Here is a 25957-nt window from a genome sequence, read left to right as displayed (position 1 = left end):
AATTTACATGGTTGTAGAAAAATCTTAGATCTTTTAATAGACAAGGCTCAGTTTTCTTAAGTAATCAGAAGCCTGAAAAAGATAACATGAAGCTGCAGCCGTAAAAAAGAATGAGTTAATGTCCTTTGCAGGGACATGGATGAAGCTGGAAACCATCATTCTCAGCAAACTGACACAGGAACAGAAAACCAAACACTGTATGTTCTCATTCATAAGTGGGAGTTGAACAAAGAGAACACAGGGACACAGGGAGGGGAACTTCGCACACCAGGGTCTGTTGGGGCATAGGGGGCAAGGGGAGGGATAGCATCGGGACAAATACCTAATGCATGTGGGGCTTAAAACCTAGATGACGGGTTGATAGGTGCAGCAAACCACTATGGCACATGTATACCTATGTAACAAACCTGCACATTCTGCACATATATCCCGGAATTTAAAGTAAAAGAAAAAGAAAAGAAGAAAAGATAACATGAAGTATAGCAGATCATCTTGATAAATATTGAATTTTTTTCTAGGCCAATTACCTAAAAAGGTAATAAATATAACCTTTTACAATTTTATATTAAAAGCAGACCAATATTTCAATAAAACTTTTTTCACAGAGAGAGTCAAATTCTATTTTTATATTAATGTACTTTTGATATTAATGCTCAATTTTAGAAAAGACTTATGAATAGTTCTCTTCTAATCTTAGCTTGTTCACATATAAAATTTATTTTCCAAAATTCGTGTTCTACAAATTTTCTACAACTTGCTTATGTCTATTCAGTTTAGTCTTATACTTTTTCTTTTTTATTGGAACCAACCAGTTGTACTTTATGATAAAAATTACTTTTTTTTCCTTAACACAACCAAACACTTTCCCATACCTTATAGCTTTGCTTGCCAAAAGCACATCTTGCTTTTCTCATATACTTGCATATAAAGTTGTTTCCCTTTTCATTTCTAACAATATTATTTACATATATTCATTAGAATTCTTAGTCTTTAATGAACTTAATTTCTAGCAAACACTAGGAAGCAAGCAATTGTAAACTATATGTCACACTAGCATCTACAGAGTAGACTTTCAAATCTATGAATTATAATTTCTAGGAGGATGAGATTTTTCGTAATATAATTTTTCAGTGTGGCACAAACTATGTTTACTAATAGTCCCACCTATCTTTAATTTATCTGTAATAAGAAACTGTATAGGAGGAAAAATTTTATCTCTATCCTCGTAGGTTTTTTGGCAAGAAGTGAGAATTAAATTTTTATTTACGCAGACTTATTATGCAGAGCTTTCCATTCTTCATAATAAGAATATTAAAACCTTCTGGTATAAGAAGGACATCTTTCAAATAGGAATTTTATCTTATATGCATCTATTTAGTTCACTTGTTTTTAACAATTATACTTGGAATCCCCGAGATGGTGAAATATTAAACAGCTAGCTTTCCATCAGCTGGAGTTATTTTTTCTTACTGACAAATTTTAAAATGTAAAGGTAATATAAAATTATTTTGTTAATAAATCTAGAAAATTGTACATGTGTATTATATTTAATGCCAACAACTCTGAAGACATTCCTGTTTTAATCAAGCTAGCACACTTTTATTTACTGAAATTTATGCCAGATAACATGAACCTGAAAAATATTATAGGTTACTGTCTATGTTTCTGTGTGTAAAAAATATTTTATGTAAGTGTTTCTTTTTCTTTAAGCCAATTAAACATTTTTAGAATTTAATTTTGGGAATACCATGAGGAGTATAGGGAAATATCACATACACATAACATAATAGAGACATATGTAAATATATAAACTCAAACAGATCTTATAGATTTTATTTAAATATTTTAGCCATGTGACAGGCATAATAACACAAACCTCACTAATGCATTAAATAATATCTAGAGTTGAATTTTTTTTATTGCCATGCCAATGAAGCAAGATTACTTACCCTGATGGTTAAAGCTTTGACTACTATTTTTGGAAAATATTTTTAAGATTTTAAAAATTTATATTCTTGGGCAGGCACAGTGGCTCACACCTGTAATCCCAGCACTTTGGGAGGCCAAGGTGGGTGGACCACAAGGTTAGGAGTTCGGGACCAGCCTGGCCAATATGGTGAAATCCTGTCTGTACTAAAAGTACAAAAATTAGCCGGGCATGGTGACAGGCGCTTGTAGTCACAGCTACTTGGGGGGCTGAGGCAGGACAATCGCTTGAACCCGGGAGGTGGAGCTTGTAGTGAGCCAAGATGGTGCCACTGCACTCCAGCCTGGGTGACAGAGTAAGACTCCATCTCAAAAAAAAAACAAAAAACAAAAAACTATATTCTTAAAGAGTCAATCTTAGATTTTTTTTCTATTTTTGATGCCTTTGAATATCAATTAGAGAATATATCTCATTGCTTTTTTCACATTTTAGATTCTTTCTTTTCTAATGTGCCTTACAAATGAATATTTTTTTTTGAAAAGTTCCACACTATGGACACTGTAATCCCGTTATCCTTAGTAAGGTGTTAATCCATTTTTATGAAACCACACAGATTCTGGGTCCATAAATTTTTGTGTCTCAAATTAGCTGTTACCCTAGAAAATAAAGTCCCAGGCTCCTGGTATCCTAAATTAGATTTAAAGAAATTTATTTTCAATTACCTATTTGAGGCCTCTAACTGGATCCATTTCAGCTAGTTATCAGGTCCAATCCAATCTTGGACCCAGTTCATTAAAATAATTGCTCGAATAAACTTCAATAATTCAAAACACAAATTTGTAGAGTTCAAATCTTACAGGGAACTCACTGACAACCTCTAGTTGCTCCAAGAGAACAATAGGCACAATAGATCCTGGGAATCACCTTTGCTTGGTCACTCAGTGCTCCTAGGGTCACCAGAGGTCTTCTTTGAATCCCTCTTTTGATACTAAACCATTAAAAAGAAAAACTTTAGTCAACTTAAATATAGTAGAATTTATTTAAGGAAATAATTCATGAATTGGGCAGCACCCTGAACCACTGGAGTTGTAGAGATCTCCACCCCAACAGCATGAGTATCGAATTTTAGAGGCCAGACAAAAAGAATCAAAGTAGAGAAATTACCTATTTGTGCATAGCGTGATAAGGCATCTGCCTTATTTGGGCATAGTGTGATGACTTGGCTGCCTATGACTGGCTGAAACTTGTCTCGCTGTGATTGGCTGGAAAATCAGCTATTTGTTATACTTAAGGTTGCTTTTGGTTAGTTTAAGTACAAAGTTATGTTGCAGTTCACTGTGTGGGGACTCAACATATGGAGCAGCCTTAGGCCAAATTAAACTAATTTCACAGGCTCACCATAAGAAGAGCAACAAGGTAAAGAAGAGAGTAAATTAGGTGCTGTAAATATTGCAATACCAGCATTACGACAATCCCCCCACACAAATTATTGCAGACAAAATAATATTCCCATTGTCATAATAAGGGTTTAGTATGATAGAAAGCAGACACTTCTACCCTTTCCCTCATAAGACACACACACACACACACCCCTATAAATATACAAGACTCCCTAGGTTCAGGTCATAATTTGGCAAGTGTGAATTTTTGAACCTCTCTCTATTTTTATCTTCACTTTTCCTCTTTCTTTGCTCTGAGAGGCTGCACAGTAATAGAAGTGCTTCACTGCCACAAAGGCAATATGCAGGCCCACACTAAATACTTTAGTAATGCTTTTCCTTTGGTTGCTAAGCTAGAGCTATTGTCACGAAAGCCTGCACATTTATCTCATAGCATTCTTAAAATGCAATTATTATCTTATGTAATTCCAACTCAATTTCTGCTCTGCCAAAAAGTCTATTTTCTCAATATCATAACATGTATCAGATTTAGGAAACTCATTGGCCATTTGAGCCTAAATTATTTAATTCAGGATACCAATTTCATAACTATAGTAAGTTATATTCTTGGACATATGAATCATTTGTGCTGGCTTAAAATATATATATTTTCCTTGTAGGTGAATTACATGGGAAGCCAAGTTATAAAAAGTTTTCTCAGTGAGAATAGAGTAAGAAGAGCTGAAGTTACAAGAGAAGGGGATTAAATGCTAACTAAAGTGAAAATGGTGTCCTGATGCTTTCATATCCAAAATAAATTTACTGCTACCAGGTAGGTCTAGCATTTACATAAACATGCATACATTTCTACTTAGGAAATGGTTTTCCCCCATAAATTATCTGCCAGGCATGATTAGTCTTTGTCTCATATGGCTTTTCTTCTTCTACAATTTCACCTGTAAGTGTTCACTTTTTTATTAACATTGTCTTGCTTTAGCTGTATTGCTACAGAACAGCAATACAGTAGGCAGTGTTTGGAATATGGGCATTGATGTCACACTGCGTGGAGTCTGATGGCCTGTGGGCTAGTTGGGACCTATTCTTATGAGTCGTGTAACCTTGAGCAAGTTACTTAACTTATCTATGTTTTGGTTTCCTATACATAAAATGGAAGTAGCAACAGCTAATTTCCAAATTCATAATACATGCCTGGCACAATTACTTAATATATGTAAATGGCAATATTTATTTTCATTCTGATTTTATTCACCTATTTGTCACCAGAAATAATTTTTATTTACTTAATGCACTTGTGTACATCTTACTTGATTAAAGATGTGTGATCTGTATACTTTATATTTCAAAGGAAAAGGGGATACTGTCTGTAATCAGTGGTGAACATGAGTTGAAAGTTGATGTCAAATCATGTTCAATGATGTGATGATGGGATGATGTGATGGTGCCACATGTGCACTAAGGATATAAGGGAACTTGTTGTGAGACTGATGATAATGGAACAGATGAGTCAGCAGAGAAGAGCAGACAGGAAAAGAAAGCAACTGAGATGATTCACATGTACAACATTCCAGCTCCCTCTTCCCCAAATCTGCCTGCTGAATTTGCATAATCTGCTTGCTAAATTTGCATCGGACTTGTTTTTAACCGTGAAATAAAATATTATTTTTTCTGAGCTATATTGAGTTGTTTTCTCTTACTTGCAAATGATAATTTTGACCAGAACAGAGAAATGTTTTTGATGATTTATTTCTCGATGTGTGTGTGTGTTGGCAGATAGGCTACACATATCAGATGCTGTATTCAATTGCCACCTACAATATGATCAATCAACAGAATGCATCATATGCTCAAGTGGTGAAATACACTAGTTCAAAGGGCAAAGCATATAATCTTTCAAATTTTATTTGCAAATTATGGAAAGGATGACTCAGTTATCAAAAAAAAGCAGACTCAGGAAAGAATATTGATTTTATTGCTTTGGCTTCCTGTTGATGTAGCAGGCAGAAAGGAAATTTAGTTCTTCTTTCTTTTCTCTTTTAGCATTGTTTTAAATATATGTCATAGATAGATAGAAGATAGATAGATAGATAGATAGATAGATAGATAGATAGATAGATAGATAGATTTTAAGTTTCCTTCCAACACCATGCTTGAGACTTTATTTCACTGGGAAAAATTATAGTTCCAAAAAAAAACTTCAGAGATTTTCAATTCTGATAATGTGGCAGAGAGAGATAAGTTAGAGTTCTTACTGCCATGAATGCACAGAAGTTTTAAGTAGAATTAAATTTTAAAATAGTTAAAATTATGTAGCTAGGGTCACTAGAATAAGACAGCTATACATATTGGACAAAAGAAGAAAGCGAAGCTAGAGTGATAAGAGTAAGAAGGGAAGCAGAGAATGTGCAACCAACCCCTGCAAGAGCTGTAGAGCCATAGTCATGTAGTTCCATGCAAAACTGGGAATTGGAAGGAAACATTGTTTGGGATAGGGACGTGAAAGATTATAGCTGTCACACTAGAGATGTGTATAAAAAGAAGAGTGTATGTTTGACATGCCATCTGAGGACCATGAAAAATGAGTTATCAAATTGTTCAGGAGAGAGGGGCCAAGATTTCAGCTAAAGAGGCAATGACAGCAACAGAAGCACGGAGCAGGAGTGATCCCCATTATGAGGTAACAAGTGCAAAATCATTAAAATAGCAGTGAACCTCAGAGCCATGAGCAAACCACAAAGTTGTGAGTGAGGTCACAAGGTGGTGATGACTTACTAGCCACTTCAAAAGAGAACATAATGGCCATCAAGCAGAACACAAAAGCCACAGCAGACTCTGCAGGGGACGTGGGAGACCTGTGGGCTGGGTGTCCAAAAGTAGAATGTCCATGCGTGAAAGACAAATTGTTCAATAACTTTCACCCACATTGTTTTATTATATTTCTACAAATAACTATGAAAGCTGGGGAGATACTTGAAAAACAGTTAATGAAGTTGTCTAAATGAAAACTAGAGATTCAGGGTGAACTGCCAAGAAATCATTATGAAACTTAACAGTCTTGAAAAATACCAAGCCTTGAATGATAGCATACAGATTCTCTTTAATTTTTTTAAGCCATGCTAGTGAAATTTTTTCAGCTATACTCCTCAATAATCAATAGATTAAATTACCTTCTAAGATTTACTGAATCAAACTATGTACCACACAGGTAAACTATAATTATAAGGGAATAACTCATTCAAACTCTAAAGAGCTTTAAATATACAATCTCACAGTTTCCTGTTTTAAGAAAGCCCACCAACCCACCAGGAAATTGGTATTTCTAATGTTTTCCATCTTTTTGGTACATATTTCTTCAAATAAGTGTAACATATTTATCGGAATTTTTCTTGAAAACTATAGAAGGGTATTCTTGAAGTAATTTTCAGATTATTATATATGATCCAAGTAAACATAGGGCTGGTAAAGTAGTGCTGATAAAAAATTAATGATTAATTTAGCAGAACATTACCAAACTTGTGACTGAGAACATCAAGGTTGTAAGAGGTTGTAAGGTGTGACTGGTAGCCTTGAGATTATGGGTAAAATAGTAACTCTTTATTTTTTATATTTTTAACTCTAAACTTATATCTAAACCTAAATTTAAATCACTCAGTTTTATTTATACTGGTTGTAACTCTTTTCTAACACATATTATTGTTAAACATTTTATTTTGTATCTTGTGGGAGGGAAAAGCCTAAGAGAGCTGCATCCTTCCCTAATTGATTTTTTTTTCTCTGAGCTGCTACTCACTTCACTGATTGAAAGTGAAACTAACTGCAGAATGTCAGTTTTTTAAAAACTGCATAACCAAAATTCGTGCTCATATTTCTGCTTTCATCCCAACTTCCAACATAACAAAAACATACATTGAAAATGAATGAAAGAACAATTATCACTGCAACAATGCACTTCTAACATGTTCTAGTCACCACATTCTGGGGGTATCTTCTTTATATACATACTGGTGAGAGGACCAATAGCACAACTGTGATAGTGTAAGTACCTGCTTAGATGATGTGCTCTAGGGCCTCACTACGTAAAGTGTGTTTCAGAGACCAGGAGCATTTCTACTACAAGGTTGCTTGTTTAAAAAAAAAAAAAAAAAAAAAAAGTTTATCCTTGCCCTGCTCCAGATTTACTGAACTGGAATCTGCATTTTAACAAGAACCCAGGTGATTTATGTGGACATCACAGTTCAGCAAACACTATTTTAGTGACATCAAAACTGCATCCTTTCACTAATCAGTCTTTCTCTCTTCTTTCCTCCTTATCTTTTCTTCTCTCTCCTCTCTATTTTCTTTCTCAAGTGTTTATTCTTGTAATTTTTCTGTTTAGTGTTTACTCATTTCTCAGCTAACCAGAAATATTCCCCATGAGAGTTTCTGTTTCTTCTTCTGTGTCAGATGGTAACATAGTTGGGGGATGCAAATGTACCTTAAAGTGCACATTTATCATGAGATAAAAGAAAAACCCATGGCTCTAAACTCCCACACAGCTCAGTATATCCTATTAGAGAATTGTTCCTTCAGAAGGCACAGAGAGTCCAACTCAAGGCTGACCGGAAAATGGGAAGAAACATCAGATACATATCAATGATTAATGATCAGATAATAGGTCAGAACACTGGGACAGGCGCTCCTCAATTGTGGTCAGATGTGAGAGACAAAAGTTTGGGCAGGTTCACAGTGAGAACCTAACAAACCCATGGGGACAGTTAAGAGCAAAGGGAGAAATGGATAATCAGCTCAGAGAAACAACTTATCTGAGCTACCATCTTTTCTCTCATAGAACACTGCAGCAGTCTCCAAAATTACCTCCCTTCCTGACTACTTCTACTCCCCTCCTGATGGTTCTAGAATTTGTAACACTCAAATGGCATCCACCAAACTTATAATAAAATCCATCACTTCATCATGGAGTGAAATGCCCTGTGGGATTCGTTCCCTGACCTCACCCCTACCACTTGCCTCTTTGCCCACTAAACATTATCTCATTGGCCTGATTTTTGTTCTTCACACACATTACGCTTTCAGAAACATTCAAATTGGTCTCTTTGCATGAGACACTCTTTGTTGGACACCTTCTTCTTAGGATGGTAGAAATTATCTTTGATCACTTATGATAACGCCTTTCTTGATAATCACTCTCGTTCCTAACACACTGTTGAATTTTATGCAGAGTAATTTATATCTAAAATAACTAATTTACTTGATTATTATGTGACTCATTTCACTTGTGGTAAACCCTACAAGGGCTATGACCATGTCTTTCTTGCTTAGTGCTCTATTCTAGAGTGTTAAGTTGTGCCTACATAGAGTAAGAACTCAGTATTTTTTAAAATTATTAATGATTGCCTTTTTATCAGGTTCATGCATAATCTTATTTAATATGCAATACAACCCAGTTTGATGTTACAATCACCATTTTATAGATGAGAAATAGGACTTTAAAAGATCACTTAGATAGTAAAAACATGCCTGAAATTCAAATCCAGACCTTTCTAATGTCAAAGAAAAGGCTCATTCTATATTCTAAACAGTTCATTTAGTCAAAAGGTACCAGATAAAGGTGATTTATCAAGGGTATAGATGCTCATAAGTAGGGAATTGTATTAAAGGGTCCTTGGAAATACTTTATAAATCTTGTTCTTTCATTTCTGAGAGTCTGTGGACCACTTTCAAAGTGACACAAGCATGCAATTGAAGGCTCTGTTCTTTACTTTTAGCTCTTAAAAGTAAATTCTTACTAATAGGACCTCATATTAGAGGCTATTTTCTCAGATGTCATATGGCTTGTGGTCATTTTTAACAATGTAAGGTCCTCATATTATGGAGAAGTGAAGAAAAATTATGCTTCACATGTGGCATCAGCAAGGGACATATTTCTGTAAGGATTCTGGACAATATAGACAAGCATTTTCAGATATTTTTAACCATTTTAGTTGTTTTATTCCTGCTCTTTTTTTGCTTTATTTTTCCAACTGTAAGTATAACATACATTATTGTATACACACACACATACACATAATTTCTTTCATAAGTAGTTTTCTGACTCACAAAGCATAAGGAAATATCAAAGGAAGAAAGTTTCTGATAGAACTCTGGCTTAAGGCTACTGGAGCTATTAGTAGAGTCAAATGTAGAGGGGAAGAATTTAAAGGGAAGAAGCATTAGTTAAGGTACCAACTACTTACCTTACAAAATTTACTCTTCATCTCTTCTAGATGACTAATTTTATTCCCAGTACCCCCAAGAAAGCTGATGCTTAGAAAGGATATGTACTTTGCCCAATGCACACAGTCAGAGAGGAGTGAAAAGGACACTTTTACTTTTTTTAGTCACTCAGGTGGTCTGTCCACAATCACATGTTATATTCACGTTCTCTGGAGCTTGGTGGGATGAAGAAAATGCCACAGTCTGCATTCCAGGCATCACTTAATTTTAGAGGAAGGGAAGCGAAGAGACTTAAGTGGAAGAAAGGATGTAGATGAATTCATGCCCAACAAAAGTAGAGTGTGACTAAATCTGTGCTATTAGACTTGTGTAAATATCTGAATGATGGAGGTGGAGGCATTTATTTTAAAATGCAGTTTTCTAGACCACCCTCCCGAATAACATAATGACACCATTCAGGGGTGTTGCTCAGGGTGTGTATTTTTTTAATCATTTCAAGTGATTTTAAAAATTGTCAAGTTCAGAGAAACATGGATTTAATTAATCTCTCTGCCATTTCCAGGCATGAATTCATCTTTTATTTTTAGTTTCCATCAGTCATCTACCATTTACCAAAGTTTAAATAGCTGTAAGCTTTGCTATAAACAGGTATATAAAGACATTATAGAAGCTCATTATTGCCTTTCAGAAATTTATTCATGCACAAATTCACTGATTCTAGTATGTTCAATAAGAATATGGATTCAAGAATCAGATTGCTTTGGAGTCTAATGTCAGCAATGGTCATTACTAGTACAGTGACTTTGAACAAGTAATTAAATGAATGCCTCTAAGTTTCTTTTTTTCTTTTTTGAGACGGAGTCTCGCTCTGTCGGCCAGGCTGGAGTACAGTGGCATGATCTTGGCTCACCGCAACCTCTCTCGGCCTCCAAAAATGTTGGGATTACAGTCTTGAGCCAACACATCTGGCTGCCTCTAAGTTTCAATGACACCACTGCACAATGATGACAGTAAAATTAGTACCTGAATCATAAGGTTGCTGTTATGTCTAAGATAATAGTTGTAAAATGTTAAAGCAGTAACCAATATTTAGCTAATGCTAATTAAATATTCATTATTCCCTATTGGGAATCTAGCAAGAACCAAGCAAGCTTTGTGCTAAATAAAAAATACAAAAAGAGAAAAGGTGGTTATAAAGATTATCCTGTGGCTACAGTTTACATGCTCTTTTTGGATATTTATCTTATCATTCCCCCTTATACAAACCATATTTAAAGCAGTAAATTACAATTACTTTTTCAAACTTTGGAAAGCTGAGCATAAGTTCCCCCTCATTAACTTCTATACACCCCGAAAAAGGGAAAGGAATAGATAACACCACATTATGAATTAGTCTCTGATCTCTTAGGATTAGAAACTGAATTAAATATTCTGAAATTCATTTTCTCTAAAGTGTCACTTTCTTTGTTAAAAAACTTTTGTTTTAAGTTCAGGAGTACAAGTGCAGGTTTACCCCTTCTGAAGGAAAGGAAAGATTGCAGTTTAGTGAGATTTAAATAACATGGATTATATAAGCAAATTAGTCTTCATCTGGGTAAAATTTGAATTGACACACAAAAGTAGATCATATGCAAAACATATTAAATAAATATCTAATTACTATTGTGAATCTATGAGCTATAACTTTAAAGCTCAGAAGTAGGAAGAAGAGGCAAATAATAATAATAATAATAATTGTTATTATAATGTGCACCAGAATAATCAACATTCAATTTTTAAATTTAAATTTAAATCTCTAATGATATTAATTTCCTTAGTTTGATATTACTTACTGAGTACATAATACCAGAATGTAATCATATTGTAACAGTTACAGAATGCCATCTTTCCTGAACTACCAACTTCAGTGATAGCCTAACCAATGCAGACATTAGGAAGAGGTAATAAATAATAGCATGTGATGTACATTTTTATTAGAAAGCATTGTTTAAGTTTCTACTAAGCAGTGGTTACTGGAGACAACTTCAAATAAGTATTTTTGAAATCACTGTATAAATAGTTAAAACTACAATGGCCTTTGCCTATTTTGTTATAGTTTTCTTTTATATTATCTTTCTCACCATATATTAATCTGTACACTTAAAGCTTCATGTCTTTATCCTTCCTTCCTCTTTCTTACCACCCACCCTTCACACTGCAAATTTAAAGCCCTGAGCTTCAGGATATTTTTTAAATCATGGGAGACAGACATCTTCTTTCACACTGGAATAGATAATTACTGGAATGACATAACCGAAACATAGCCATAGTACTAAGGTTTTATTATTGTTATTATTATTATTATTAGGCATCCAAATTTGATTCTGCAATAACAGTGTTGTATGACTGTGGGAAAATCACTCATGATCAATATTTTCATGTGTAACTTCTTTTAAAAAATGATTCATGTTTAATAACATAAAACAAGAAATGCATTTGATAAGCTGTAAAATTTATCACCAAAATCAGGATGAAACACATAAGCTCACAGAAGCTGAATGATATTTTTTCACCAGATCATACATTACAGTGCTTATTGTTAAAGCTGATGTAAAATTCAAGGTTTATATTATTGCCTTCGATGATCATTTATGGCTTAGTATAGAGAAAGAGCAACCAGTCAGGCTAGAGTTTCATATGAGAAATTGTTTTTTACTTGTCCTAAGTGAGAATACAGAACATGCAATAGTTCTTTCCGTTACTTGGAGTGTCAGGGAAGATTCAACCCAGATTAGAAAAGGTATCTGTTGGGATAAACAGGAAGCTGAGGAGCTAGTATTCTCCAAGGTTGTTCTAGATTCTCTTAAAAATGGAAACTCCCACCAGTGGTTTCTCTTCAAACTTTCTACATTCAGTAGTGTCCCTCAGCTGTAAAAGTAAAAGGTGAGGCAATAGAATACCACTTAGCCATGAAAAAGAATAAAATTTTGTTATTGGCATCAACAAGGATGGAACTAGAGGACATTATGTTAAGTGGAATAAGCCACAGAAAGACAAATATTGCACACCCTCACTCATATGTGAGAACTTAAAAAAAGTTAAACCAGATGCTGGAAAGGACAGTAAGGAGGTGGGGAATAAAGGAATGACTAGTAAGTACAAAAATACGGTTAGATAGAAGGAATAACAGCTAGTGTTTGGTAGCACAATAAAGTTACTATAGTTAACAATAATTTACCATATATTTCAAAATAACGAAAAGAGTAGAATTGGAATGTTACTGACACACAAAAAAAGATCAGTGGTTGAGGCGATGGATACCCCAATTACCATGATTTGATCATCACACATGGTATGCTTGTATGAAGGTAGCACATGTACATCATCAATATGTACAACTGTTATGTATTCATAATAATTGAAAATTAAAAATAAATGAATACAGAGAGTAGACAAATAAATTATAATATTCCTTTTGTCTTAGAAACCACATATTTCCATTTTATATAAGTTTCCTTGGAACTCTAAGACAACTATCCCAAGTGATTTAGGATATGTAGTAATAATGGTTAAGCATGTGGGCTCTGAAAATGTAATGTGTTTAATTCCAGTTTCACCACTTACCAGCCAGCTGATTGACTTTGGGTAAATAACTTAAATATCTTTGTGTCAGTTTCTTTGTATGTGAAAATGGGCTAAACATTATACCTATGTCTTAGGGCTTTCATGAGTTTAAACATATTAGCACATGTAAATTATATAAACTAGTGCCTGCAGGCAATAAGCATTTAATAGTTGTTATAAGGTACAGCAGAATCAGGCATGACAGAAGCTTAGTCTTTCAGATTCATGGATTCTAAATATAAGAACTCTCCACACTGGAGCTTACGTAAGAGCTTTTGGGGTGGAAATAAGTAAAAGTTGTGGCAGAAAATCCAGCTACTAGCATCTGCCTATGCCATCTTGTGTTTTCTTGGTAATTCTTATTAGCTTCATCTGTAAAATAAATGTTGTATGATTCTTTCAGATTTGAAAATTTCTCAAATTGCCAATCAATGTCACTGTTATATAGAATTAGTCACGTAACAGATTTTTTTTTACTTTAAAGTTTTGTGGCCATCAGTATAAAATAGGCCATTGAAATATACTGTGTTTTGTGTTTGGGGGTGGGGAGGAGTTGCAATAACGCAGTGAGTGATAGTGAAGAGCAAAGAATGGGAATGACATTATGGTTTTGCTCTGCAAAGAAACCATATGTTGTTTTAGGCTGTTATTCCTAAAATGTGGAAGCTGAGACCCAGTGACTGACTGACAAATCAATACTTTATTGGTATTGACTTAAAGAAAACATCAAAATTTTGATTAGCAACTCTTGTAAGAGAATAGCATTGCATTTGGTATATTCTTCTGATCGTCTCTCTTCTCAGCATTATCCACCTCTTGGCCTAGAAAAGTTCTCCTCATAGGCAATTCTCAGCTGAACATCTGTAAAGCCTAACCACCCTCTCTTTTACAAAGAACTTACCTCTCCAAAAATCCTTCCCTGTAGCTCTAAACTATACAATTACCGCCTATGATTATCTAACATTGTAAGAAGAAAGATAAAACTTTTAAAAAAAATCTCAAACTCCTAAATTCTGATTCAATTAAGTAGAAATATGAAGGCTTATCCACCTTACTATTTAATTCACACATTTCAAGTCAATTCTCTATTCTTAAAAATTTTCTCTGCACCTCCTCTTTTTTCCCTTAATCACAACACCAATCTCATTCTCACCCAACTTTCTTTATTTTTGTCTCTGTCTTTCTCTCTTAAAAAATCACAATCCCTTAATCACAACCCCAATCTCATTCTCACTCAACTTTCTCTATTTTTGTCTCTTTCTCCATAAAAAACAAAAAGAAACAAATAAAATGATTTTGTAAATAGAAATATAGAATCTGGATTTCTTCCCAATTACACCATAAGATGCCCATTGTAAGCAATAAATAACTCAAATAACTTGCTTTCTGTGCATCTTGTTTGATTCTACTTATGTATCTTCCTGGGAGAAGTGAGACCCTTACCTTTGTTCAGTGTGATTCAGACATAATTTGACCCAACTTCACCTTTAAACAGATAGGGGAAAATATGAAATTTATGAGTTTAGTTGATGGGCCAGCTCAATAGAAGTGGCTTATTTTATACTGATAAATTGGATATGGTAGCACTCAAGCAAAAATGGGCCCTACTGTCCAAGGTCATTTTCTTACACATGCAATCACTATGATACTGCCCGCTTTTTAAAATTTGCCATTGCTATCTTTCTCTGCTTATATACAATTAGTCTTATTAAATCTCCAACAGTTCAAAGGGCTCTTTTTAGCATTTTATAGGGAGAAAATATTAAGAAAATAGATTTTTCATGGTCTGGCTATAAATACATAGGTACCTTTTGAGTGAGGAATGAAGTACACAAAAGACAAGAGGACTGGACTGCTGCTTTTTAAACTCAGATTACAGAATATATTTCTAATTTCTTTCCCTCAATGACAGAAGGAGTTAGAATATAAATTAAATACAAATATAAATAAAAATAATGATCTCATCTAATGATAATATAATATCATTAAGTTGTAAGGATATATCTTTTTGGATTTAAAAACCCAGCTCTAGATTTATGAAAGTGGACCACATTGTTTAAATTCATTTATCAATTACTTATTAATTATTTTTTACACGTTTTCTACTTGATCCTTGCTATGAAAACTCTGAATATGTTTGGTCCTACCAATCTGGACTTCAAGAAGAGAATCCTAAGGCTTAGATAGATGACTATTTATTCCAAATATATAGATGGTAAGCTGAGAACCAGACCCCAAGATTGGCTTTCCCTACCCAAATCTAGTGCTCTTTAGATTCATAACACACTGCTCTCTCCTATGAATAAGATAATTTCATGACTGAGTCATCATTACATGGCACGTAAATAATGATACTGATTATTCTTATAGTCCAACTATGATAATTGCTAGTATAACAGTATTAAAACAGTGATATAGAAATATTTTCTATTTCTAGAAAAATTGAATCACAGAAACAGTGTATGGTTCAGGCCATGTGTACAGAGAATAACTACACATGATGCAAACCCAACATACAGTTGAGAGAATGAGGAGGGTGGAGGCTGAGAGAATGAGCTCTGTCATCATATAGCATTTTATAGGGAGAAAATATTAAGAAAATAGATTTTTCATGGTCTGGCTATAAATACATAGGTACCTTTTGAGTGAGGAATGAAGTACACAAAAGACAAGAGGACTGGACTGCTGCTTTTTAAACTCAGATTACAGAATATATTTCTAATTTCTTTCTCTATAAAATACTCTGTCATGGAGTAGAGATAATTAATCTCTACTCCACCAATGACTACATGTATAATTTGTGAGCCATTACATAATCTGCCTGCGTCACAGTTTTCTCAATTGAAAATTAAGAAGTTCCTATGTTATAGAATTTGTCGTGAGAATTAATCCTTATAAGGTACTTAGAACAGCCCCTGGTATATAATAAATACTCAAAAAAGCATGTAGTTGAAAATGTAAATTATGTTGGTTATATGCTTTCAATTAATTAGTGACCAAGAATACTTTAACCCCATTGTTTACTTACAAAAATGAAATGAATTCATGTTTGGCTCACCGAGGTTGTAACAGCACTAAACTCTCTACTATACTTGTTTGCTGTTTCACAATACTTACATGAATATGCACTCAATCTGGAAAGGCAGCATTAATCAGAACTGTAATCACGCCAAGAAGGCTATAAAAACAAGAGCCCATATTTCTTTTACCGAAGACTAGCACAATTCTGAGACATTTTGAGATCTGTCTCAACTTTACTCAAGTGTAACTGCATCAACAATGAAGATACTTTGTATTTTTCTGACCTTTGTCTTCACTGTGTCTTGTGGTCCATCAGGTAATATTTGTTATTATAGAAAAGATGTGAAAGGCAAAATATTCTTATAAATGCTTTACTCTGAAATAATAAAAACAAATAAATTATTGTTAGGAGATTTCATATGAACTCCTTATAAGGTAATTTACTCTATTTTTTTCATGGAGGAAGAAATGAGTAGAACTGGTAGTTGAGAAAATAATTTTAAAAGTTTCCTGAGATGTAGAATTAAATTTATTTATTTTGTTGTTTTGTGTGATGACACTATAATTTTTTAGATACTCCCCACTGCCTTCTGTTTCAAAATTAATTTTACCAACTGCTATTGTAGCTACCGTCAAAATTAAGCTTTTTACAGCCAACCTAATGATTGCTAGGGGTAGAGAGAAAAGGGGTTGGAGGTGGATGATTATTTAGAACACAGAACATGTGGACTATTTCTTCCATGTCTTTTTCTCTTTACTCTTGAGGATGCATACACAAATTAGATATTTAAAAATATTCTGTTTATAAAATGATAATTTAAAAAGCTGGTGACAAAAGCAATATTGTTAGATAAATAAGTATATTATACCAGCTGAGAGAGGGAAAAATTTCAATAGAGTTGCTTGGGCATGATTTCAGAAACAAAATGGTTCAACTCTACATTTTAAAGAGTTTACTTTATTCATCTCTGTATCTAAGGATATTAAATCTGGACTTATGTTCATAGCTGCTTTTTCCTAGTTCCACAGAAAAAAACAAGAGAAAGTGCAGAGAGAAAAAGAGAATGTCAACTTGTTCGTGGTGCTTGCAAGCCAGAATGCAACAGCTGGGAATATGTATATTATTACTGCGATGTTAACCCCTGCTGTGTGGTACGGGAATACCAAAAGCCAATCATTAACAAAATTATTACTACACTCCATCAAAAATAAATTATAATTATAAACCACTGTATAACAATTTTACTAATAAAAATGAATTCTTGCTACTTATCAATCTATATTTAAGTTGTTGATCTCTGGCCTTCTGGATTACACAATTATATCATGGCTAGCGAGTTCAATGTTGGCTTAGTACAAGAGAAATAAAGAAAAAAAGAGTGGTAGCATCTTTTTCACTAAATTGGCAGAAGTTTATCTCCAGCCATGAGACAGAGGACTTTTGATTCTTTTTCTCTTCATCTGTGACCTATTTATTTGCCTGGTACAGAAATATTTATTTTCATATGATCTTTGAGATACTAAACATAAATTATGGTTTATGTGCCTTCTCTTAGTTTCCATATAAATGTGTTTGATTCTTGGACACAAAGTTATATAGATGCTAATCACATAATAACAGAAGATTGATAAAAATAATTTTAAGAAAGAGCTAATCAAACTGAAAAGGGAGTAAAATGAAATATATTAACACCTTACCCCTGTAAAAATACATCAAAAGAGAAAAACAGCGGGAGGAAAAACACTAAACCCTAAGAGTAGTTATGTTGGAGAGATGGGTTCATGGCTGATTTATTTACTTCTTTATAATATTATATTATTCTATATATATATACTTATAATTTTGTGATCAGGATAAAAGCAAATTAAAAACTTCTTAACAGCTTTTTAAATTTTAAAATAATACGAAAATTTAGAACAATATAGAAATGTTCAAAGATAAAAAAGAAAAGTCACTTCTAATTCTAACATCCAAAGCTGACTATTACAATCAATCTTAAACATAGGCTGCCAATCCAAGGGTCTTCTCTCTTGGTCCTCAAGAATTTTATTTAACTTCTTTCATCTTATACTTCAATACTTAATGCTTCTGTTTTTGTCCTTGTCTTCAATGAATTCATTGGATTTCCAAGTTTCCATATTCTACATTAATTTCTATTATACTATTAAAATAACTTTAACATAAACTTTCTTATTAATTATAAAGCATCAGTAAAACCTGGCATTCAGAATTCGAAGTATCCACCGAATGTATTTCTTACTTAAACCTATAACAACAATTTGGACAGTATAAAAATTTAGGGCAGAGTTCTGACTTAGAAGAAATCAAAGAGTTTCAGTGAATTTTAGGTTTAAGAGAAATGGATAACTTGCAGTTTTCTTATTTGAAATATTTGCCTAACTATGTGATCACTCAATAAAAAATATAGTCAGAGGAGCAAACTTGGTAAGGAACACTTAAAGTTTACACTTTTCTGCTATATTCATGTGTGAAGCTCAAGAAAGAAAAATGTGCTTCCAATATAGATTTGTCGAGACATTAACCAAAGCAATGAGATAAAATCACCCAATGAAAGGCTACAGACCAAGGTGGAAAAGTATGAAATCCCAAGAAATAGGATTTAAATAATTCTATGTGAAGAACTGGAACCCACAAAGGAGGATAAGAAGGAGTTAGCCAATATGAAATCACTCCTAGGCTGTATCTCTCAGGTGAGTTTTCAGACATAAAGAAAATAGGCAACCTCATACTCCATTATATTCTATGTTAATTTTTTGTCATGCACAATTCATGAGCATAATAAAATGTTGTGTTTTTCTTCTACTTTAAGCCAAAAAGTTTTAAAGTAGTTTATTGCACAAGAATATAAATCAGAACAGAGCTTAACTCTCAAACTACAGAAATTTTTGTTAAGTAGCAATAAGCAAAAAATTATGGGTAGGACTTCCAGAAAAATGGCATAAAAAATTCAGAAAATCTGCTACTCCATAAAAGGAAGAAAAACATTGTCATAAAATTGTCTAAATACACTTTATAAAGAACTCTGCAAATTAACTAGACTTGCAAAAAAATCCAAGGAGTCTTTGTTTATTCAAGAAAGATTACTGAATCTCCACAGTTCTTCCCTCATGAGATTTTTAGCTTTTTAAAATACAATCACAATCTAATTGAATAATTAAAATCTTGTGGAGAGAGCTAAGATTTCTGGTATAGAAACTTCTGCCTCTGGAAAAATAGCAAGGTTTCTTCTTCAAGATATAGGGAGTCATAAGGCATTCTACTTGTAGTAAGGAAGCCCATTCAGCCCACATTCACAGACTTTACCATGAAAATTCCATTGCAGAAAGGAAAAGATATGCAAGACAACCAAGGAAATCCTACAATGTATTCAGTTCTTCATCCAACATATGAGTAAAATCAGCAGCATGAATATCTAAGATCACAATGACAAACAGAATGCTAGACTCTGAGAAAACAGATCAAGGAAAAGAATATAATGTAACAAAAAACAAACAAAATCTCTCTAAAATGTATTTACAGAGGTATTCAAGAAGCCTTTACATCTATAATACAGGACTATAATTCTATGACATAAGAATAATCAAAGAACAGAAAATGGCACTTATATTCCTTTTTTAGCAAACGAAAAAAATTTTGCTTAAAAAATTGCAAAATTAAATATAAAAGTAGAAGATTTATTTAAAATCAAAAAATAACAAATATATATAAAAGTAGGAGAGAGAATTATGGAGAAATAGCTAAATGTTTGACTTAAAAACATCCCCAAAAGAGAGAAAATAAACAAACAAATAAGGAGGGAAGAACTTATCTGAGGAAAAAAAATATAGAAAGAGAAGAAAATTTCCCAGATCCGAGGAAAGATATAAGCTCACCAATACCAGAAAGATAACTTATTCATAAGAAATGTGTGAATCATAAAGTTTGAGAGACTGAATCAGAAAACCAATGTCCTAATGACATCAAGAGAGAAAAAAATTAAAACATTTAAAAGGAGCTATCCCAGCATTAGAGTTTTCATCAGGAAGACTGGATGCCGGATGTTAGTAGAGTAACAGCTTCAAAGTTCTGAAGGAACATGATTTTGAACCTAGACTTAACATCCAAATAACTAAATGTGAGGGCAGAATAAAAATATTGTTTAGAAAGGAAATTCTAATTTAAAAAAATCTTTTCTGAAAACAATTCTGGAGGGAGAAAAACAAGAACAACAACAAAAAAAGACACAAGATCTAGATCACAGTAAATTAAACTCAGGAGGGCAGGTTTAGAAAAATCTTAGAATGAAGCAGTCTCAGGAATCACCTATGCTACTCAGATAAATTTGACGATAGGGAATGCCCATTATTTATATTTTGTCAGTATATACAAAGAAAACTGCAGGAAGAAATACTTTCCAATAATGACATAACCAAATATAAAACAATTTTAAAAAAACACAAAAAAAACTTAAGAAAAAAGAAAGCAGAAAGAAGAAAAGAAAGATATAAAAGAAATTATTTGTAATAATGTTAATAATAATGTCAATTTGACTTTGAAATCAAGAGCATTTCTCTTTGATTAACCCAAGTGTTGTGATATTGGGCACATAGATAAAGGCAATATAATTAATAATACTTATTGTATTGCAGTCTAAAAATAAAGTATATGTTTTAATTCTAATTATATATACAATACACATATTATCTTACAGAAGATAAAAGGAAATGTGTAACAAATGAATGAGATGTGAAAAGTGGGGAGAATTGCTGGAGTAACTAGCAAGAGGGCTAATATTTTCATTTTAAATGAGGAAGGCTTAATATTGCAACTACAGTTGATAGGAAAAATATGTGTTTTATTGAAGATAATCTATAACATTTTTAAAAAATTAACATAACTTCAAAATATTTGATAAAGGTAGCCTAGAAAAGAGTGTAAGTAATCTAAATTTATAATTTTCTTAGTAGAAACCAAGAGATGTACTCTGTTTGGTAAGCCAAGATAAGATAGAAACTATATCCTTGTTCTTATGTTAGTAATCACTAGAGGGCCTAGTGGGCAGGAAATTATTGCTATTCATCACAGTCTCTTCTCATTATTTATTGTGTGCATGTAATAAAATATTTAAATGTTAAAAAAAGTGGAGAATTATTGAGCTTTACTAGGAAAACAAGAGTTTCGTGAATATTTAAGTTCCATCTGAAAAATGTAACAGAAATTAATGATGAAAGTGAGGCTTAATATTTGGGTCTTGTAAATGAATAATTTGGGGGAAATTAATGGGATAACATGATACAATTAAAATTTTTTGATATGCAGGCATATTGATGAATTGACACACCAGATTAGTGATTACAGTAAGTTTTGAAAAGTAATCAGCAGATTAATGGACAATGTTCAGCTGTTTTATTTCTGAAGTAGTAAATAAGTATTTACCTTAAATTTATTCCATGGATGCCCCTTTGCATTGATCATTAATTAATTAGCAATGAAAGGAAGATGCCATGTTTACAGCTATCATTCACAGAGGGATTCCTCACAAAAGCTCCATTATTTTCAAGTGTTTTCAATTTGGGTAATTCTGCCCACAGCCATAGTCACTGGAGCAGAGATAGGCACACACAATTAAAACAATTTCCAGATAAAGAGAGTTTCTCTTCCATGAGAAAACTATAAATAGTAAACATCTTTTGGGTTTTGGAAAGTTCTCTAGTCTCTATATTCTGTTACCAAATCTTTCAACAACTTCTTTCTACAGAATGAGGATCTTTTTCTATCTCCATTTTCTGTGTTATGTGACCTTCATTCTACCAGGTAAGATAGATATCTCTGTTATATTTGTGTAAAACTTCTCACTAGAAATAGAAATAATAAATTATTAATTGTAGAATGCAAATTTTTAATGCAATCTTATCAATTAAAGAAGTGTCTTGATTATATTGAATCTTGGTTTCCTCATTGATAATATCATTATACTGATGTACTTTACCCACCTCATTCTCCAAATACGTAGATAAAATGAGATAATGAAGATAAGATCTTTCAGCTTTTTTGGATTGAGTTTTCTTCTAGATATTTAAATTGTTAAGAAAACTATAATATATTAAATTTATTTATAAGTCTCAGAAGTGAAGGCTTAAAAGTAATTAGACCCTAGAGAAACTGAATGAACTGAGAACAGCAGTGTATATTTCTTGGAATATCAGTAACAGAATCTATAAGATGATCAAATGGATATTAGAAAATATTTTGAACTGAATAGTAATAAAAATGAGATAAATCAAAGTTCATAGTAGGGTTTACAAGGAAATTAATGTAGTTATATCCATATATCTAAAAGGAATTAAAACTAAAAATGTAACTAAAATTTTAACTGATGAAGTTAAAAAAGGAAATCAAATTAAAATGACAGTTACAAGCATGTAATAAGACATAATTAGATATAAGTAGAAAACAGACACTAGAGAAAATAAAAAAGGCCACATTTCGTTTTTTGAAAAGACTAACAAAATTAATAAAGCTTTGACAAAACTGTAAAGAAAAAGTGAAGGCAAAACTAAACTTTATCAGAGATATTAGTATATATGCTACAGATATCAAAATGATCATGGGAGGATATTGTGAACAAGAAACTTTTTGCATCTGTATTAATGAGTAATTTTCTTTCTTGTAATGTCCTGATCAGTTTTAATACCAGGTATTGTAGATCTCATAAAATAAGTTAGAAACATCCTTTTATATTCTATTATCTGGAAAAGTTTGTGTATAATTGGTGTTATTTCTTCTTTAAATGTTTGGAATTCAACAGTGAACCTATCTGGGCTAGGTATTTTCCCTATAGAAGCTTAATTATTATGGATTCTATTCCCTGCATGAATTTAGAAACATTTAGATTTTCTATTTCTTTTTGTTGTTGTTCAGATTCATTAGATGTAATTTTTTCAGAAATTATCTAATACATATAAATTTTTGAATACATCAATGGAGAATAGAGAACCCAGAAACAGATAAAGATGGCACTACAGAACAATGTACTAAATAAGCTTTTCAATAAATAGGGCTGGTTCCATTGCATAGCCATATGAAGAAAAAATGAAACTTGACTATTGCCTCTTACCACATCCAAAATCTCATTCCAAATAGCCTGAGATGCAAGCATGGAAAAAGGCAAAACAATAAAGCATACAAGTTAATGTAAAAGAATTTACTAACAATTTTAACATACAAGTAGTAGTATTTCTTAATCAGTAGAAAAAATAGTATTGACTACATTAAAATTTGGAAACTTTTGTCAGTCAAAAAACATCAACTAAAAAAAGCAAGCTCTATATGGAGAAAAATATGTTCAATACATTTAGCATACAAAAGGAACACAACTGGAATATATAAAGAACATACATAAAACAATATAAAAAAGACAAGACTGTCCAATAGAAAACCAAAGATGGATCACTTTCTAAATGATAGATATTTATTAGGTCAGTAAACATAAGAAAACATGTTACCCTTTTTCAGTGATCAGAAAAATTGGCATTTTATTATGAAATATAAAATGGGTTAAGATATATGAGGTGTCATTACATTCGCATCATAATTACTAAATTGAAAATATCAAGCATTTCTTAGGTTTTAGATGCCTGAAACTATTATGCAATGCTTCTGGAAGTTTAAGTTAGCACCAATTATTTGAACATATGTTTGGCACTTGTCTATTAATGTTGAAGCTATGTAGACACCTTACCATTGTATTTCACCCTTAGGGATATGCCCAACAAAAATGCCTGAGCATGTGCCCCAAGAGCCAAGTACAAAAGTATTCAAAAATGGGAAACAACCTGAATATTCATCGGCAGATAAGGCTAAAATGTAGTATATGTATGTAACGGTCCACTATATGATAATGAACATGGAAGAATTATAGTTATACAAAATAAGAACAAATCTCAAAATACAATATTGTGAGTGAATAAAATCAGATGTAAAAATATATGTGCTGTACTGTTGCATTCACATAAAGCTTTAAAATGAGCAGCCTTAAACAAAATATAAATCAAGACAATTTTTTTTTTGAAATGAAAGAGTGAAAGGAATAGTAATTGTGAGGGGGCACAAGTGTGCCGGAAATGTTCTATTTCTTGACTTGGGTAGTGTTTATATAGGTCTCTAATGTTTAATAACACTCTTAGCTGAGCATTTATTTTTGGGTACTCTTCTGCAAGTTTGTTTTATTTTCTTTTTAAAGTTTATACATAAAGAAATAAAATACAATAAAGCACCTGCTGTTTCTATTATACATTTTTGTAATTTAAGCTGTTTCTGTTTCAAAAATCCATAGCTATATTCATACAATGCAATTGATAGCTGAAAGAGATCTAGAGTTTGTGAGTTTAGCATATAACAACATTAAGCATACAGTGAAAATCATTTAAAGAGGTGAAGAAAATATTTTAATAGTGTGGAATAATTATTTAATCATTTAAAAGAAATGAAGTTAGCTACATATCTGACAAGTACAGTTGATATAAAGAGAAAAATACTATAATAAATAAAATACTATGACGAAAAAATCTATGCAAGAATTTCTTATTTTGAAGGTCGAATAATACATTAAAATAGATTATTTTTGTAAATTTCTGCATACAAAAATACAAAATTGTTTACATTTTTTAAATTGAATATTTATGTATCTTGTAATGAAAGTGTAATTGTTTAAAATCCATAACTAACAATATAAAAAACAACAACTAAGGAAGACCAATTGGTGACAAATATGACAGATAAAAGTTACTATCTACAATATATTTTTAAAATTCTTATGAACTTATTAATTTTAAAAAATTCCAGTTATATAATCAACAAAGCATGTAAAAAATTTTATAAAAAGAAGGAAAAGTATTCAACATAAATAAAGGCATAAAAATTAAAATTGCAATGGGGCAAAAATTGCATAAATTTTTGTGGCAGTACCAAAACTCTAAAATTAAACTTTTTTACAACTGTCATAAGGATATATCATATAAGTATTAAAATATGTAAACCACATTGTTTATCATAATCCTAAAATATTAAAAACTTTAGATATGACACGATTGTCCAAAAATAGCTGAAAGATTATACACATTGTCATGTAGCTCTACAAATATCTTGAATTCTTTTTGAGAATAATATGTGTCATGAAGTTTTTAATCATATATTAATTTTAAAACAAGTTTTAATTTTATATATACATGGGGTATAAGATAGTTGTAGTGGATTTTTTCTGGTATTTTCTAAACTTGGTACAATGTACACATCATACTCTATGAAATCAGAAGTAATATATGCTTAAATAAAAGATTAGTAATTTCTGTTACTCTTCTTTTACTGTAGCCACATGTACCTTGGTGGATGCTGATCGTTGCACCAAACGTTACGGTCATTGTAAAAGAGACTGTCTCGAGAGTGAAAAGCAAATAGACATATGTTCCTCACCAAGAAAAATTTGCTGCACTGAGAGGTTATATGAAGAAGATGATATGTTTTGAAAAGAAAGGCGTATCTCTGAACAAAGAAGTTACATGTGCACCAGTGCAGAGAGGTGTGGGAATATAATTAGGACTTCTGAAATAAATAATTAAATATATAAGCCAATATTGCTATCTTCCTTTGTGAGTGTTAATTTCATATACAATGGAATGAGATAGAAATTCTCTTATTTTTCTGAACTAACAGTTTTGATATAAGCATATCTGGAGCTATGTTTGCTCTAATTTAGGTCTAGTTTTAATCTGTCTTGGGCCACCTAAACTTATACAA

The 25957-nt window shown here is 32.2% G+C and overlaps 2 protein-coding genes across 2 annotated transcripts; both read left to right on the top strand.

Moving 5' to 3' along the window:
• Nucleotides 1-16419: 16419 nt before the first annotated feature.
• Nucleotides 16420-17373, top strand: DEFB113 (defensin beta 113). The gene is made up of 2 exons (XM_054489966.1): nt 16420-16477; nt 17183-17373. Exons 1-2 carry the CDS (start codon nt 16420-16422, stop codon nt 17371-17373), a joined length of 249 nt encoding a protein of 82 aa, XP_054345941.1.
• Nucleotides 17374-21862: 4489 nt separating this feature from the next.
• Nucleotides 21863-25729, top strand: DEFB114 (defensin beta 114). Its single transcript, XM_054493319.1, has 2 exons — nt 21863-21976; nt 25532-25729. Exons 1-2 carry the CDS (start codon nt 21922-21924, stop codon nt 25684-25686), a joined length of 210 nt encoding a protein of 69 aa, XP_054349294.1. The 5' UTR covers nt 21863-21921; the 3' UTR covers nt 25687-25729.
• Nucleotides 25730-25957: the final 228 nt, after the last annotated feature.

This window comes from Pongo pygmaeus, chromosome 5 (genome assembly GCF_028885625.2).
Source record: "Pongo pygmaeus isolate AG05252 chromosome 5, NHGRI_mPonPyg2-v2.0_pri, whole genome shotgun sequence".
NCBI lineage: Eukaryota > Metazoa > Chordata > Mammalia > Primates > Hominidae > Pongo > Pongo pygmaeus.
Note: the sequence above shows the minus strand (reverse complement) of the source record. Positions and strands in the feature narration are given on the sequence as shown.

Excerpts from the sequence above, each read along its gene's own strand:
- DEFB113 (XM_054489966.1), top strand. The coding sequence starts at position 16,420 with ATGAAGATACTTTGTATTTTTCTGACCTTTGTCTTCACTGTGTCTTGT. Across the intron at positions 16,478-17,182 it reads TGTGTCTTGTGGTCCATCAG|TTCCACAGAAAAAAACAAGA; the intron begins GTAATATTTGTT and ends GCTTTTTCCTAG.
- DEFB114 (XM_054493319.1), top strand. The coding sequence starts at position 21,922 with ATGAGGATCTTTTTCTATCTCCATTTTCTGTGTTATGTGACCTTCATT. Across the intron at positions 21,977-25,531 it reads TGTGACCTTCATTCTACCAG|CCACATGTACCTTGGTGGAT; the intron begins GTAAGATAGATA and ends CTTTTACTGTAG.